This window comes from Jaculus jaculus, chromosome 1 (assembly GCF_020740685.1).
Source record: "Jaculus jaculus isolate mJacJac1 chromosome 1, mJacJac1.mat.Y.cur, whole genome shotgun sequence".
Lineage (NCBI taxonomy): Eukaryota > Metazoa > Chordata > Mammalia > Rodentia > Dipodidae > Jaculus > Jaculus jaculus.
In genome coordinates, this window is record NC_059102.1 from 303,440,101 (window position 1) to 303,458,224 (window position 18,124).

The 18,124-nt window shown below is 40.6% G+C and overlaps 1 protein-coding gene across 2 annotated transcripts in view; it reads left to right on the forward strand.

The window, feature by feature from the left end:
- The window catches only part of Rc3h1 (ring finger and CCCH-type domains 1), a 103,031-nt gene that overhangs the window by 58,464 nt on the left and 26,443 nt on the right, over window positions 1-18,124 (forward strand). The window contains exons 6-13 of one of the 2 annotated variants that reach the window (XM_045146795.1): window positions 1,810-2,010; window positions 3,088-3,214; window positions 6,320-6,438; window positions 8,457-8,569; window positions 13,090-13,368; window positions 13,924-14,138; window positions 16,863-17,233; window positions 17,541-17,705. In XM_045146795.1, the coding sequence (XP_045002730.1) occupies window positions 1,810-2,010; window positions 3,088-3,214; window positions 6,320-6,438; window positions 8,457-8,569; window positions 13,090-13,368; window positions 13,924-14,138; window positions 16,863-17,233; window positions 17,541-17,705 (1,590 nt within the window). Of the gene's footprint in view, window positions 1-1,809; window positions 2,011-3,081; window positions 3,215-6,319; window positions 6,439-8,456; window positions 8,570-13,089; window positions 13,369-13,923; window positions 14,139-16,862; window positions 17,234-17,540; window positions 17,706-18,124 lie in introns of both variants that reach the window. The other variant, XM_004658776.2, reaches the window with a different exon arrangement.

Sequence of the window (18,124 nt, forward strand, 5' to 3'; positions counted from 1 at the left end):
ATTTTTTTAGATGCTTATATGCCATTCTTATTTCTTCCTTTGAGAACTCTCTATTTAGCTCCATACCCCATTTTTTTAATTGGCTTGTTTGATTTCTTATTATTTAACTTTTTGAGTTCTTTGTATATCCTAGATATTAATCCTCTATCAGATATACAGCTGGCAAAGATTTTTTCCCATTCTGTAGGTTTCCTCTTTGTGTTATTCACAGTGTCCTTTGCAGTGCAAAATCTTTGTAATTTCATGAGGTCCCAGTGGTTAATCTGTGGTTTTATTGCCTGAGCAATTGGGGTTGTATTCAGAAAGTCTTTGCCAAGACCAATATGTTGAAGGGTTTCCCCTACTGTTTCCTCTAGCAGTTTCAGAGTTTCAGGTCTGATGTTAAAGTCTTTAATCCATTTAGATTTAATTCTTGTGCATGGAGAGAGAGAAGGATCTATATTCATCCTTCTACAGATACCTATCCCGTTTTCCCAGCACTATTTTCTGAAGAGGCTGTCTTTTCTCCAATGAGTATTTTTGGCATTTTTATCGAATATCATGTGGCCATAGCTACCTGGACTTACATCTGGGTCCTCTGTTCTGTTCTATTGATCTACATGTCTGCTTTTGTGCCAGTACTGTTTTTGTTACTATGCCTCTGTAGTACAGGTTAAAATCAGGTATGGTGATACCACCAGCCTTATTTTTGTTGCTCAGTATTATTTTAGATATTCAAGGTTTTTTGTGACTCCAAGTGAATTTTTGGTTTGTTTTTTCTATTTTCATGAAGAATGCCTTTGGAATTTTGATGGGGATTACATTGAATGTGTAGATTGCTTTTGATATTTATTTAAATAAATAAATAAAAATAAACAAAAAAATTTTTTTAAATGGAATTTAGGCTGGCGATATGGCTTAGTGGTTTAGGAACTTGGCTGCCAAGCCTGAGGTACCAGGTTTGATACCCCAGTACTCATGGAAGCCAGATGCACAAGGTGGCACATTCACTTGGAATTCTTTTGTTTTTTGGTTTTTTGGTTTTTTGATTTTTCGAGGTAGGGTCTCACTCTAGCCCAGGCTGACCTGGAATTCACTATGGAGTCTCAGGGTGGCCTCAAACTCATGGCAATCCTCCTACCTCTGCCTCCCGAGTGCTGGGATTAAAGGCGTGCGCCACCACGCCCGGCTTCACTTGGAATTCATTTGCAATGGCTAGAGGCCCTGATGCACTCATTCTGTCTCTCTCTGCCTTTTCACTCTTTCTCTCAAATAAATATTTTTAAAAAATGAAGAAGAAAAAATGGAAATTTTAACTTTCCATTGCTTATGTTTTTAAAGAAATCTTTGAGTTTAAGAGCAATAGAAAGACAGTGACAGTATAGGCATGCCAGCGCTTCTTACTGCTGCAAAGAGTTCTAGATTCATGTGCCACTTTTTATGAATGCTAGGGAATCAAACCTAGCTGGTCCTTTAGGCTTTGCAGGCAAGCACCTTTAACCGCTGAGCCATCTCCCCAATCTGCTTTTAAAAACATACAAATAAATATATATTTATGTTTATATTGCTGGGCATAGTGGCACACACCTTTAATCCTAACACTCGGGAGGCAGAGGTAAGAGAATTGCCGTGAGTTCGAGGCCACCCTGAGACAACATAGTGAATTCCAGGTCAGCCTAAACTAGAATGAAACCCTACTTTGAAAAATAAAAATTTCATCACCAGGTGTGATGGCACACACCTTCAATCCCAGCACTTGAGAGGCAGAGGTAGGAAGAAAGTATAAAAGCTGTGTTTTCTATTTCATTCTGAGATTACTTGTCTTATTAGGTGACCAAACGTGATGAAGACTCTTCTCTGATGCAGCTGAAAGAAGAATTTAGAACATATGAAGCCCTGCGGCGAGAGCATGACTCCCAGATAGTACAGATTGCTATGGAAGCAGGCTTAAGAATTGCTCCAGACCAATGGTCCTCTTTACTCTATGGAGACCAATCTCACAAATCTCACATGCAGTCCATTATTGACAAGGTAGGATCTTTTTTTTTTGAGGGGGGTGCGATCATTTTTGTACTTTACTTCTTTGGCTAATTTTTGTCAAAGGGTTATGAAAGTGTTTGTCCAGCTGTTATAAATTACATTCACTGTGACTTGTGTCATAACAAATCATATCTACTATCTCCATTTTGCCACTCTTTCTTTATTCCTTGTTCTCTTTTTATTGTGATCACTGTATACCCTTTTTAAAAATGTATATACCCTTTTAAAAAATGTCCTTAAGCCAGGTATGGTGGTGCACGCCTTTAATCCCAGCAGAGGTAGGATGATCACTATGAGTTCAAGGCAACCCTGAGACTACAGAGTGAATTGCAGGTCAGCCTGAGCTAGGGTGAGACCCTACCTCAAAAAACAACAACAAAAAAAAAACAAATAAAAAATTTGTCCTTCTGTACCAGCCTTTTAATGAACTGTCTGACCTATTAGAGTTACTACCATTCTATGTTTGATCAAGTTCTCAGTAAACTTATTTCTACTTATTCTGTTCTCTGTTTTGATGAAGAGACCATTAGAATAGATGTGAATATTAGGTCTAGCTACATTATTTGTATCTGATATAATGACCTCATAAAACTGAAATGATGACCATTATTGTAAATCAACATGAAGTGCATGATATGAAAGTTCTGAAGAATGTCTATCTGGGGCAGGAGGGATGGCTTAGTGGTTAAGGCATTGCCTGCAGGGCAAAAGGACCCAGGTTCAATTCCCCAGGACCCACGTTAGCCAGATGGACAAGGGGGTTCACATATCTGGAGTTCATTTGCTGTGGCTGGAGGTCCTGGCGCACCTATTCTCTCTTTTTCCATCTTTCTCTGTCAAATAAGTAAATAAATAAAAATAATTTTAAAAAAAAGTATTATCTGGAGCTGGGTGTGGTGGCACTAGGGAGGCAGAGGTAGGAGGATTGCAATAATCCCTAGGCCACCCCGAGACTACATAGTGAATTCTAGGTCAGCCTGAGCTGGAGTGAGACCTTACCTCAAAACAAACAAAAAATATTATCTGGTCTTTAGAAAAGTTAATATTTATCTTTGTTTTAAGTTGCAGACTCCAGCCTCTTTTGCACAGAGTGTTCAGGAACTAACAATTGCTCTCCAGCGAACTGGAGACCCAGCAAACTTGAATCGACTAAGACCTCATTTGGAACTACTAGCAAATATTGACCCCAGTCCAGGTAAACCCACAGGAAATTAATGGGCTATCTTATGTGTGCCCTGAGTGCCATTCAGTAATTTTTGAAAATTATCCTCTTTTATAGTTCTCTGCATTCTCCCAGAATAGTTTCCCAATATTTTTTTCAATAGTGCTTTAGTTTTTGCCCCATCCAGTTCTGGTGGGCAGCCAAAATGCCTGGGTAATAGTAGCCTGTGTTGAGGCTGAAGAGGTGGTCAAGGAACTTTGCCTGCAAAGCCTCTGAAATCTTCACTAAATGTTCTAGCTTATCTTTTAGGTATTTTTCCCCTGCCTATTTTTATTAACTTTCTTTGTTGTTGTTTTTGCTTCCCAGTGCTGGGATTAAAGACATGTGCCATCTTGTTTGTTATCTGGATCTTCTTGAGTGAAATGGTATATTAGTTTTCATGATCATTGGTTCTGCAGCAACTAGTAGATACCTCAGATGGAGCCAGTGCTCTGAAACATAGTTCTTCCAATGACCTCTTTATCATCTTTATCTTTACTTTCTTTGTTCTCCCTTCTCCCTTGCCCCTGTTGAAATTTCATTTGACCTTTAAAAACACAGTTCAGGTGCAATCACTTAGAAGTCTTTCATGGAAATCATCTTTAAAAAATGTCTTCTCGTGGGCTGGAGAGATGGCTTAGCGGTTAAGTGCTTGCCTGTGAAGCCTAAGGACCCCGGTTCGAGGCTCGGTTCCCCAGGTCCCACGTTAGCCAGATGCACAAGGGGGCGCACGTGTCTGGAGTTCGTTTGCAGAGGCTGGAAGCCCTGGCGCGCCCATTCTCTCTCTCTCCCTCTATCTGTCTTTCTGTCTGTGTCTGTTGCTCTCAAATAAATAAATTTAAAAAAAGTGTTTAAAAAAAAAAAAAAGTCTTCTCGGGCTGGAGAGATGGCTTAGCGGTTAAGCGCTTGCCTGTGAAGCCTAAGGACCCCGATTTGAGGCTCAGTTCCCCAGGTCCCACGTTAGCCAGATGCACAAGGGGGCGCACGCGTCTGGAGTTCGTTTGCAGAGGCTGGAAGCCCTGGCGCGCCCATCCTCTCTCTCTCCCTCTATGGGTCTTTCTCTCTGTGTCTGTCGCTCTCTAAGAGAAAAAAAAGAAAGAAAGAAAAAAAATGTCTTCTCAGGGCTGGAGAGATGGCTTGGCAGTTAAGTGCTTGCCTGTCAAGCCTAAGGACCCTGGTTTGAGGCTCGATTCTTCAGGACCTACATTAGCCAGATGCACAAGGGGAGCACATGTCTGGAGTTCCTTTGCAGTGGCTAGAGGCCCTGGCGTGCCCATTCTCTATGTATCTATCTGCCTTTTTTTCTCTCGCTCTCAAATAAATGAATTTAAAAAAAAATTGTTTTTAATGTCTTCTCAGCTGGGCATGGTGGCACACACCTTTAATCCCAGCACTCAGGAGGCCGAGGTATCTCCACATATATGAGGCCAGCATAGGCTACAGAGTGAGTTCCAGATCAGCCTGGGCTAGAGTGAGACCCTACCATGAAAAAAAAAAATTATTTCATATTTAGCTAAACTCTGTTTACTACTACTTGATTTATGTTAAAACTTAAAAGTAAACATACAAATTGGTTGACTCAGGGTCTCAGGGGCCTTGGGGATCCCGGACGAGCCCCCAGATGTTATGCCCAGATTGCGGAGTTCCCAAAGACCACCAAAAGAGTTGGACATGTATGCAACAGCAAAGAGCTTTATTTTGGCCTTAAGCTTGGGCTCCAGACTTTACCAACGCAGTGGGTTTGTCCAAGAGCCTCAAATGGCATCTGGGAGGAGCTTTTTTTGTTTGTTTGTTTGTTTGTTTGATTTTTCGAGGTAGGGTCTCACTCTAGCCCAGGCTGACCTGGAATTCACTATGGAGTTTCAGGGTGGCCTCGAACTCATGACAATCCTCCTACCTCTGCCTCCTGAGTGCTGGGATTAAAGGTGTGCGCCACCACGCCCGGCTGGGAGGAGCTTTTATTAGGTTCAAACATAGAAAGGGGGAATTTCCAGTGTACCAGTTACATGATTGGTTTCATTTAGCAAGAGCATATATGTTGCAAGCTGAAAAACTTTAAGCAAACTTATCTATAGTCACAAGAGCCACAGGAATGTATAACATTTACTTGTTCCTTTTTGATTGGCCCTTTACAGGGATTATTTTGGGTACTGAGCAATTTGTGGTTGTTTTGCCCAGTAACTGAAAAGTGCTGTGTCAGTGATTTAGACCCTGCAGGGCAACAGAAACTTAGGCCTATTAATATATTTAAAGTCTGTCATGGTGTTACTTTGGTTTGGGCTCTTCACTATCATTCTCTGGCTCACTTAATTTCTTTCTTGTTTCTTGTTATTTTTGTTTGCAACTCCACTGTGATAGTGTGAAAGTGAAACATCCCCCGTAGCCTTATGTGTATGATTAAGTCTCATACTTGGTTCCCAGCTGGTGACAGTTTGGGAAAGTTGTGAAGCTTTGGGGAGATAGGGCCTTGCTAGAGCTCGTGTCCTGAGGACAGGCTTAGGGGTGATGAATTCCAGCTCCAGGGCCAGTACTCAGATTACTGTTACTTCATTCCTTGTCTTGCTTTCCCTTGAAAAACAGCCTGAACAGACCCTTCCCATAATCTTCTGGTTGGGTGTGGGTTTTGTTATTTTTCAAGGTAGGGTTTTGCTGTAGCCCAGGCTAACCTGGAATTCACTATGTAGTCTCAGGATGGCCTGGAACTCATGGTGATTCTCCTACCTCTGTGTTTAAAGGCGTGCACCCACCCAGGGTATGGGGGTATTGTTTTGGTTTTTGTTATTTTGTTTTTTCCTAGACAGGGTTTTACTCTAGCCTAGGCTGGCCTGGAATTTAGTATGTAGCCCCAGGCTAGCCTCTTGAGGGCTGGGATTAGAGGCCTGCATGTAATACACCCAGCTGCTTGGTGTCTTTTTTTTTTTTTAATAATGAAGTACATTTTATTAACAAAGTGGTGTTTGTTTTTTACCTTTAAAATGATGACTATCAAAAGATGTTTAGTGCTTAACTAGATTGTACCAAAGTGCTGGTACTGACTTAATTATTAGTTTACTATTAGGTGAAATATTGTATAACATTAAATTTTAATTTGTTGTATAGATGCCCCTTCTCCTACATGGGAACAACTGGAAAATGGGTTGGTTGCTGTGCGCACAGTGGTACATGGGCTGGTTGATTATATCCAGAACCATAGCAAAAAAGGAGCAGATCAACAGCAGGTAAGCCAAACTGCAAGTAAGCCACTGTATGAACAGATTTAAAAAAGGGTAGGGGGGAGAATATTTGAAATTCTTGACTATAGAAAGTATAATTTAGCATGGTTATAGCTAGTGTACTGGTTTTATTTAGTAATTTATCTGACAACATTCATGTAATCTTTATTGATCAGATTGATGTTATACAAGGGTCATTTTTCATGTTGAAAGTAGTAACATTTGATGAATAAAGTAAATTCTGTGGTATTGTTTATTCTATTTAAATATGGTTACTCTATATTATTTTCCAGCTTGACAGAAATTGTCACTTTTTAGTACTGATGCTGTATGCTCACATGTGTAGATATTTTTTCTATATTGGTATTTTAAGGTTTTTCATTCTTAATATTTGTTATACTGGTAGGTCAAATTCTCGATTTTTGAATAAAATATGTGGTAATAAAATGTAATATGTTTTGGCTGAGTTTAAAATTTTATTTCCAGTAATTTTATCCTTTAGATTCATTTTAGGATATTAGAGCTTTCATTTTACTGTGGTAAACCTGTTAGCTTAAAATTTTGTTACTAATTTATTTGGTTTAGATGAATACTAATGACCTAAACACAGATAAAGGCTTTATTTTATGATTAAGAAACAAAAGAAAGGGGACTAAAGAGATGGCTCAGTGGTTAAAGGCACTTTCATACAAAGTCTGATGACCTGGATTCAATTCTCCAGTACCCATATGAAGACAAATGGACAAAGTGGCATGTGTGTCTTGAGTTCACTTGCAGCAAGAGGCACATCCATATTATCCATATTCTCATTTATTCAGTTCTTGCTATGTTAAATAAAACTTAAAATTCCTGCCGGGCGTGGTGGCGCACGCCTTTAATCCCAGCACTCAGGAGGCAGAGGTAGGAGGATTGCCATGAGTTCAGGGTAACCCTGAGATGACAGAGTTAATTCCAGGTCAGCCTGGACCAGAGTGAGACCCTACCTCGAAAAACAAAAACAAAACAAACAAACCAAAAAAAAACGCTTAAAATTCCTGAGACAGGTGACTTTCACATACTTAGTTTACATAGTTTAGATAAGCATGGGAATTAATTTATCCTTATCAGAATCCTATACTGACACCATAAAATTTACATTTTGGGGCTGGAGAGATAGCTTAGCAGTTAAGCACTTGCCTGTGAAGCCTAAAGACCCCAGTTCGTGGCTCGATTCCCCAGGACCCACATTAGCCATATGCACAAGGGGGTGCATGCGTCTGGAGTTTTTTTGCAGTGGCTGGAGGCCCTGGCGTTCCCATTCTTTCTCTCTCTCTCCCTCTTTCTGTCACTCTCAAGTAAATTAGAAAAAAAAAAATTTTTTTTTTTTAAATTTATGTTTTGTTGAGGCTGCCAAGACCAGTCAGTGGTTAGACACATTTGCTATGCAAGCGTGCCTTATAGAGTTTGATTCCCCAGAATCCTTATAAAGCCAAAGGCAAAGTGGCATTTGTATCCATAATGTCAAGTGCACCCATGGAAATGGGAGGTGGAACCAGGAGAATTTCAAGGTTGGCAGACCGGCTAGACTGGCCTTCTCAGCAGCCAAAAACATGGTGAAGTATAATAATAAAAAACATATTGACAAGCTGAGTGTGGTGGTGCACACCTTTACTCCCACCACTTGGGAGGCAGTGGAAGGAGAATTGCCATGAGTTCAAGGCCAGCCTGAGACTACATAGTAAAGTCCAGGTCACCCTGGGCTACAGCAAGATTCTACCTCGAAAAACCAAAAAGTAAAATAAAATAAAATAAAAAGACATTGATGGGGCCAGGGGAGGGGGGACAAAAATAAAAGCAAGACCCCCCCTTTTTTTGAGACCCTATTTCAAACAAGTAAAAGGAAAAGAGTAACACCCTAGGATTGTCCTCTGACTCCCCACACTTGCACCTTTACACGTAGCTTCCCATACATGCAGAAATTTGAAAACTCACATTTGCTTTGTTTTGATGATTTTCTTTTCTCTAATTACTGATTTTGGTCTCAGCCTCCACAGCATAGCAAATATAAAACATACATGTGTCGAGATATGAAGCAGAGGGGAGGATGTCCTCGTGGAGCCAGCTGCACATTTGCACACTCTCAAGAGGAACTGGAAAAGTAAGTATGGAAGTCATGAGGCACAGCCGTTGCATTAAGGCATAAGAAAAAATGCAGAAAGAATAATTGAATTTTCTTCGGTGCACAGGAAATAGTTAGAATGCCTTTTTAAAAATTATTTATTTATTTGAGAGAGAAAGAGGCAGACAGACAGAGAAAGAGAGAGAATGGGGTCGCCACTGCCTCCAGACACTGAAAACAAACTCGAGATACAGGTGCCACCTTGTGGCTTATGTAGGTGCTGGGGAATTGAACCGAGGTCCTTTGGTTTTGCAGGCAAATGCCTTAACTACTAAGCCATCTCTCCAGCCCTAACTTCTTATTAGTGCAATTTTTCAGCTTTTATTGCATTGTTCCTACAGATAAAGTTATTTTTATCATTAACTAAATGTCAGAATGAGTAATTTTCACTAAAATAGTGACATTCTCTAATTTTCATCAATTTTAGCTGATGTTTACTAATTTCATGATACGTTTATAGTTTTAAATTTTGCTTTAACTTCTTAGGTTCTTGGAAACTTCAAATACAAGATTAATTCTAGTGTTAAATTTTCTAGAACATAGCTAAGAGAGATGGCTTAGTGGTTAAGGCATTCGCCTGTGAAGCAACGACCCAGGCTCAATTCCCCAGTACCCACATAAGCCAGTGCACAAAGTGGCACATGCATCTGGAGTTCATTTGCAGTGGCTGGAGGCCCTGGTATGCCCATTCTCTCTCTCTGTCTCTCTCTCCTGTTTCTATTTAAAAATATTTTTAAAAAATTTTTCCAGAACATTAAAAAAAAGGTAAAAATTTTTTTAAAATTTTTTTAAAAATTTATTTATTTGAGAGCAACAGACACAGAGAGAAAGAGAGGGAGAGAGAGAGAATGGGCGCGCCAGGGCTTCCAGCCTCTGCAAACGAACTCCAGACGCGTTCGCCCCCTTGTGCATCTGGCTAGCGTGGGACCTGGGGAACCGAGCCTGGAACCGGGGTCCTTAGGCTTCACAGGCAAGCGCTTAACCGCTAAGCCACCTCTCTAGCCCCAAAATTTTTTTAAATAAAGCCAGTATAACAACAATAGTAAATTAGACAAAGGTAATACAATTAAAGATAATTTCTGGGGTTGAGGGTATGGCTTAGTAGTAAGATACTTATCTACGTGCCTGAGGCCCTGGGTTCTTTCCTCTGTAATACTACTAAAACAAATAAAAGAAAGTTGCATGTCTTCTAGTAATAATAAAAATGCTACAAATGATGGACTTGGGATGATAGCTCAGCAGTTGAAGTCACTTTCTTGCAAAATCTCCCAACCTGGGTTTAAATTTCCCAGCCACCCACATATGGCCAAATGGTGCTTGTTTAAAGTAGTAAGAGACCCTTGGTATGCCCATGCACTGAAACACACATGCACATGTAAATAAATAAAAACAACTTTAAATCCTAGAAATTAAAGCCAAATTAAATAATGCCATAAAATATATACCATATCTCAGTACAGAGTTATACAATTAATTACCATAAGTTAGGGAGGAAATAATTATGTAACTAAAAGGTTCTCAGAGGCACTTGAATAAAGTCTAAAATGAGTAATAATAGACCAAAATCCCACAATACAACATACAACAGAACTAGACTTTCTCAACACATTGGTTAGTTGATATTTTTGTTTTGTTTTTTGAGGTAGGGTCTTGCTCTAGTCCAGACTAACCTGGAATTCACTGTGTATTCTCAGGGTGGCCTTGAACTCATGGTGATTCTCCTACCTCTGTCTCCTCAGTGCTGTAATAAAGGTGTGTGCCAACATGCCTGCCAGCAAGTTAAATTTTAAAAGCCAACATAGGGGCTGGAATGATGTCTTAGTTTTTGAGGCACTTGCCTGCAAAGCCAAAGTACCACGTTCAACTCGCCAGGACCCACATGAAAGGGACAAGGTAGCACATGTGTCTGGAGTTCGTTTCCAAGGGGTGGAGGCCCTGATGCGTCCATTCTTCCTCTTTTCCTCCCCCTTTCAAATAAATACATAAAATTTTTTTAAAGAAATTCATAACACGAAGCATTTTATTTGTTCATTTGAGAGAAAAAAACAGACAGAAAGGGAAAATGGGTGCACCAGGGCCTATAGCCACTGCAAACAAAACTCCAGTTGTATGTGCCACCTTGTGCATCTGGTTTATGTGGGTCCTGGGGAATCAATCCGAGGTCCTTTGGCTTTGCAAGCAAGCGCCTTAATCACTAAACCATCTCTCCAGCCCCATAAAATATTTTTTAAAAGCCAACATAGTAGTAAAATGCTTACTACAGTGTTTGATTTGATCTTATAAAGGGAAAAAAAAATTCTATCATTGTCATTCTAGAAGTAGTAACTAATGTAGACTTAAGGAAGAGAATGTAGTGGCCTTGAAATTATTTGGAAAAGCTCTAGACACATACTACAAGCTGAGAATTTATTAAATTTACATTTTCCTTAAATTACAGAAATGACTTTGTCAAATAAACTAAAAATGGAAATATACTCAGCTGCAAATTAAGACATAGGATTAGTATGTTGATCAATAGTCAATTTTTTGCTTAATATGAAGGAGACCTTGCATTTAGTCCAACACCACACGAAAAAGCAAAACCAGCCTTGAAATTTTAAGATCCCTTTTGCTCTAGTCTTGGTGACACATCCCTATTACCCCAAACCTTGGGAGGCAGGAAGACCAGAAGTTGAAGGTCCTCCTCAGCTATATAGCAAGTTTGAGACCACCCTGGGTTATAGGAGAACCAGTCTCAAAACAAAACATAAAAGAGATCCCGTTTTGCCTTATTTTATAAGCTAAAGTGATTATCAAGACTGACACTACATGGAAATAGGAAGAATTTTTAAAACATAGACTGTTTAGTATATGCAGTTATGGGTATGGCGGCTCACACTTTAATCCCAACATTCCCAGAGGCCAAGGTAGAAAGATTATTGATTTGAGGCTAACCTGGGACTATAGTGAATTATAGGTCAGCCTGGGCTCAAGACTCTACCTTGAAAAAAACAAAAACAAAAACATGGAACATTTAGTATATATAGAGAAGGTGATATTTCACATTAATAGCAAAAAAAAAAAAAAAAATCAAAGCTAATGGTGAAATAACTGCTATCCATTTGAATGATTTTTACCTCAGTCTTTATACTAATACTTTTTTTGTGGGGGGACCTGAATCTGTACAGCTGGGGAATTGAACCTGGGTCCTTAGACGTTGCAAGCAAGCGCCTTAGCTGCTAAACCATCTCTCCAGCCCCAGTTTTATTTACTTATTGTGTGTGTGTGTGTGTGTGTGTGTGTGTGTGTGTGTGTGTGTGTGTGTACATACGTGTACATATAAATGAATGTGCCACTTTGTCTCTGGCTTTTGTTGGGTGCTGGGGAATTGAACCTAGGTTGTCAGCAGGCTTAACAATCACCTTTATCCATAACATTAAACATAACATATCTTAGTTTAACTTTGACAGTAGTTTTTTAAAAATGTCTTAGCAGGGCTGGAGAGGTGGCTTAGCGGTTAAGCGCTTGCCTGTGAAGCCTAAGGACCCCGGTTCGAGGCTCGGTTCCCCAGGTTCCACGTTAGCCAGATGCACAAGGGGGTGCATGCGTCTGGAGTTCGTTTGCAGAGGCTGGAAGCCCTGGTGCGCCCATTCTCTCTCCCTCCCTCTATCTGTCTTTCTCTCTGTGTCTGTCTCTCAAATAAATAAATAAATAAATTTTAAAAAATGTCTTAGCAGTTAGACTTGCTGTTGAAGGACAAGGAGGGTGGATTTTGATGGTAATGTTTGACTTTTCTTAAAAGATGTAGAGAAACATCTGTTCACTCCTTTAACAAGTGTTGAGGTAGTTTTCCTAGTTTAAAGAAAAAAAAAAATCTAGGCATGGTGGTCTGTGGGAGCTGCGATGTGCCGTGCCCTAAAGATGGCGTTGGCTTCTGCTAGCCCAATAGGGAGCGCTCTCTGGGATAAACAAGTCCTTATTTGGCTGAGGCTGCTTAACTAATTCTGCTTCCTTAATCGTGGACCTATCTGCATGGGCCACGTGGCTCACTAGGGTTGGTTAGCGCAGGACTACTTAGCTTGTGGGTCGGCTCTCCCCGGAGTCAGAAGATTGTTCAAGGTTCCTGAATAAACTGCTTAAAGAAGAGCTCTGGGGTCGTGTCATTCTTGCTGGTCGAGGTGGTTGCGACAGTGGTGCATGCCTTTAATCCCAGCCTGAGACTATATAGTAAATTCCAGGTCAGCCTGGGCTAGAGCAAAACTGTACCTTGAAAAAAGTAAAAGCAAGCCAGGCGTGGTTGTGCATACCTTTAAACCCAGCACCCAGGAGGCAGAGGTAGGAGGATCATCGTGAGTTCGACGCTACCCGAGTCTACATGGTAAATTCCAGCTCAGCTTGGACTAGAGTGAAACCCTACCTCAAAAAACTTTAAAGGAAAAAAAACAAGCAAGAGTGGTTTAGTCTTTTAATTTTTTTATATGTGGTTTTTGACGTGTATGCCTTTGCTTTTTTCCATATAGGTTTCGTAAAATGAACAAACGCCTGGTTCCCCGAAGACCCCTTAGTGCCTCTTTGGGTCAGCTTAATGAAGTGGGACTTCCTTCACCAGCTATCCTTCCAGATGAAGGTGCAGTGGATCTGCCCAGCAGGAAACCTGCTTTGCCTAATGGAATTGTATCAGCTGGGAATACAGTAACACAGCTGATTCCACGTGGGACAGACCCCAGTTATGATTCTAGTCTGAAACCAGGAAAGATAGATCATCTGAGCAGTAGTGCTCCTGGATCCCCTCCTGACTTGTATGTCATTTTCTTTCCCCGTGTTAGTTTCTTCCTTGTAAACATAGATGGAATAAGTAGTTTTTTTTCCTAAAGAAAATAATGTACTTTTTGGAAAATTTTATCATTGTATATATATTTGCAGCTGGAGTGGGGAGAAAGGGCTAGCCACATTAGGGCCTCTTGCCAGTGCCAACTAACTCCAGACATATGCTCCACGTTGTGCATCTGGCTTCACATGGGTACTAAGGAATTGAGCCTCGGCCATCACACTTTGTAAGCAAACATCCTTAACCACTGAGCCATCTCTTAGCCAGCCGGGAACTAAAGAGTGAGTTTCAGGTTAGCCTGGGCTAGAGTGAGACCCTATCTCGGGCGGGGCGGGGGGACATGAAGAAACACAAAAATAGAAATGGAATGTCTGAAGAAGAATAATTTGCACATTTTATGAAGGGAATTAACATTAGAATAAACCAATTTACTAATAGTGGCAATTTTTATTACATGAAACAATGTACGTACATTTGAAGTATTTTAGAAACCTTAAACTTACCTTTCATAATTTTATTTCCTTAGGCTGGAATCTGTCCCTAAGAACATTTCTGCCTTACCTGTTAATCCACATCCTGTACCTCCAAGGGGGCCAACGGATATGCCTCCCATGCCTGTCACTAAACCTCTTCAGATGGTACCACGAGGTTCTCAGTTATATCCAGCACAACAAGCAGATGTTTATTATCAGGATCCTCGGGGAACTGCACCACCTTTTGAACCAGCACCTTATCAGCAGGGTAATGACCTTTCATTTATGTCACTCATTTTCTTTAGGAGCTATGAGAACTCTCCAGGTAAGAATGATAATTAACATAGTGGTTTCCTTTAGATAAGTAAGTGCATTTTCAATGCTAGAAAAACTGATCAAAGTTTTATTTTTTTTTTCTTTTTTGTTTTTTTAAGGTAAGGTCTTTCTTGCTTTAGCACAGGCTAACATGTATTCACTCCGTAGTCTCAGGCTTTGCCTCCTAGGTGCTGGGATTAAAGGCATTTGCCACGAAGCCTGGCAAAGAAAGAGAATGGGCACATCAGGGCCTCTAGCTACTGCAAATTCTAGACATGTGTACCACCTTAGGCATCTGACTTTACATGTATACTGGGGAATCGAACTCTGGTTGTTAGGTTTTGCAGGTAAGCATCTTAACTACTGAGCCATCTCTCCAGCCCTGAAATTTTAATCTAAATTGTTTTGCCTACTTAATGCTATTGTATAATAAACATGATCAGCTGGGTGTGGTGCTGTACGCCTTTCATCCCAGCACTCAGGATGCAAAAGTAGGAGGATCGCCATGAGTTTGAGGCCAGCCTGGACTAAAGTGAGACCCTACCTTGAAAAACCATAAAAGTAAAAAAATAAGCATGGTCACATATTAGGTCACATGGTCACCTAAATTGACTATGGAAATTTGCTGAGTAAGGCTGACAAATTTTCTTCAGAAAGAAAGAAAAACGTATGGAGTGGATGTAAACTAAATCCAGCACATTTTCCTTCCTTTTAATTATTTGTATAGGCCCTGTAATAGTTACAAAAAAGAAAATACAACATTCATAGCATTAGAAGTTAAGAGAGGGGTTTTGGGGGGTGGAGGTTTTGAGGTAGGGTCTTGCTCTAGCCCAGGTTGACCTAGGAAATTCACTATGTAGTCTCAGGGTGGCTTGAACTCTGAGCGATCCTCCTACTTCTACCTCCTGAGTACTGGGATTAAAGGCGCTCACCACCACGCCTGGCAAGAGAGTTTTATAGTATAGAGTCCATTTAATATTAGAATAGAAATTAAAAGTATCAAGGGAACACTGAAGTTTTTTATTGTTGTTGTTTGGGTTTTATTTTGCTTTGCCTTTTTTTTTTTTTTTTTTTTTTTTTTTTTTGTTATTTTGAGGTAGGGTCTTGCTCTAGCCCAGGCTGACCTGGTATTCATTCTGTAGTCTCAGAGTGACCTCAAACTCATGGGGATCCTCCTACCTTTGCCTCCCGAGTGCTGGGATTAAAGGCTTTGTGCCACCACACGCCTTATTTATTTTGGTGGGGGGACAGCTTCTATAGTCCAGGCTGGCCTCAAACGTACTATGTGACTAAAAATGACTTTGAATTTTTGATCCTTGAGTTCTGAGATTAGAGGCACTCATCATTATCCCTCTTGCTTATGTGGTACTGGGGTTTGAACCTAGGGCTTCATGCATGCTAGGCCAACCAAGTTACAACAACCCTTGCCCCCTGTATGTTTTTTTAAAACTGAAGTGTTAGAGCTGATTAGAGGAAGTATAATGCTATACCTCTATACTTTGGTGTTTTTGTATGGTTGGTTGGTTGGTTGGTTTGGTTTTTCAAAGTAGGGTCTCATTCTAGCCCAGGCTGACCTGGAATTCACTATGTAGTCTCAGGGTGCCCTTGAACTCTCAGCAGTCCTGCTACCTCTGCTTCCTGAGTGCTGGATTTAAAGGCATGTGCCTTTGTTTTTTAAATGGTAATAAACTAAAGGTGTCTCCATTTCCTCCTCCCAAAGGCTGCCTTTTAACTTTCAGTCAGATCTATCACTTTTGCATTCAAAAGAATAGTTACTGGGCTAGAGAAATGGCTTAGCAGTTAAGGTGCTTGCCTGAAAAATCTATGGATCCAGCTTTGAGTCCCCAGGACCCACGTAAGTCAGATGCACAAGGTGCTGCATGCTTCTGGAGTTGTTTGAAGTGGCTGGAGGCTTTGGTGTGCTCATTCTCTCCTTCCCTCGTTCCATCTTTCTCTCAAATAAAAACAATTATTTAAAAAATATTTTTTAAGAAGAATAATTTTTTCCCTTTTAAATTGTTTATTTGAAAGGATAGAAAGACTGATAGGGGAGAGAGAGAGAATATGAGTTGCAAGGCCAGCCTGAGACTACATAGTGAATTCCCAGTCAAGCTGGACTACAGCAAGACCCACCTCAAAAAAATAAATAAATAGAAATAAGTGTGATATTTTTACTTCAATATTTGATTTTTTTCTTTTTTTTTTTTTAAATTTTTATTTATTTATTTATTTATTTGAGAGTGACAGACACAGAGAGAAAGACAGATAGAGGGAGAGAGAGAGAATGGGCGCGCCAGGGCTTCCAGCCTCTGCAAACGAACTCCAGACACGTGCGCCCCCTTGTGCATCTGGCTAACGTGGGACCTGGGGAACCGAGCCTCGAACCGGGGTCCTTAGGCTTCACAGGCAAGCGCTTAACCGCTAAGCCATCTCTCCAGCCCTTTTTTTTTCTTTTTTGAAGCAGGGTCTTACTCTAGCCTAAGCTGACCTGGAATTTACATGTAGCCCAGACAGGCCTCATACTCATGGTGATCCTCAATCTCCAGTTGCTAGAATTACGGGTGTGAGTGACCATGCCCAGCTGCTGTTTCAGTATTTTAAAAGAAAAAATAAAAAATCTTATGTTGAAAAATAGATTGGCTCATGATGGCTTTTGGTTCCCTTTTGTGTTGTGCAGGTATGTACTATACTCCACCACCACCATGTGTGTCCCGCTTTGTCCGACCTCCACCATCTGCTCCTGAACCTGCTCCTCCCTACTTGGATCATTATCCACCCTACCTCCAAGAACGTGTTGTAAATTCTCAGTATGGCACCCAGCCACAACAGTATCCACCTATGTACCCACCTCACTATGATGGCCGCCGAGTATACCCTGCTCAGTCTTACACAAGAGAGGAGATTTTCCGAGAAAGCCCTATACCCATTGAGATTCCACCTGCAGCAGTGCCATCCTATGTGCCAGAGTCTAGAGAAAGATACCACCAGGTGGAGGGTTACTATCCAGTGGCTCCTCATCCAACTCAGATCAGACCTTCATACCCCAGAGTATGCTGTATTTTTTTTCTTATTACACAGAATTAATTTGTCTTATTACTTCAGATGATTCTTAGTATGCGAACTTTATTTAGATTACTTTATTAGTAAGTCTGGATGTATTAGGAAATTATGATCTGTGGCCAAGGGGAAGAAATCTAAATTGCTCTTTGGGATATCTTGAGAATTCTGGTGGTCTTCCTTTTGTTTTTCTTTATTCTTTTCAGTCTTGTTATTTCTATATATTTAGATGAGTGTACATGCTTAATGTAGTTTCTTGAAATTCTTTATCAATTTTAACTAATCTTTTCATTTTCAGGAACCTCCTTATGGTCGGCTTCCTCCTCCCCAACCCCATCCTAGTCTGGATGAACTACATCGCAGACGAAAGGAGATAATGGCCCAACTAGAGGAAAGAAAAGTTATCTCTCCACCTCCTTTTGCACCATCACCAACATTGCCTCCTACATTCCATCAGGAGGAAGTAAGCAGATCATTTTTTTTTTTTTTGCATTTTCTTTCTCTCCATTTTTTTTTCTTCTAAATTTTTATTAACATCTTCCATGATTATAAAAAGTACCCCATGGTAATACCCTCCCTCCCCCCACTTTCCCCTTTGAAACTCCATTCTCCATCATATCCCCTCCCCATCTCAATCAGTCTCTTTTAATTTTGATGTCAAGATCTTTTCCTCCTCTTATGATGGTCTTGTGCAGGTAGTGTCAGGCACTGTTAGGCCATGGATGTCCAGGCCATTTTGTGTCTAGAGGGAGCATGTTGTATGGAGTCCTACCCTTGCTTTGGCTCTTACATTCTTTCCGCCACCTCTTCCACATTAGACCCTGAACCTTGGAAGGTATGATAGAGATGTTGCAGTATTGAGCACTGCAGTCATTTCTTTCC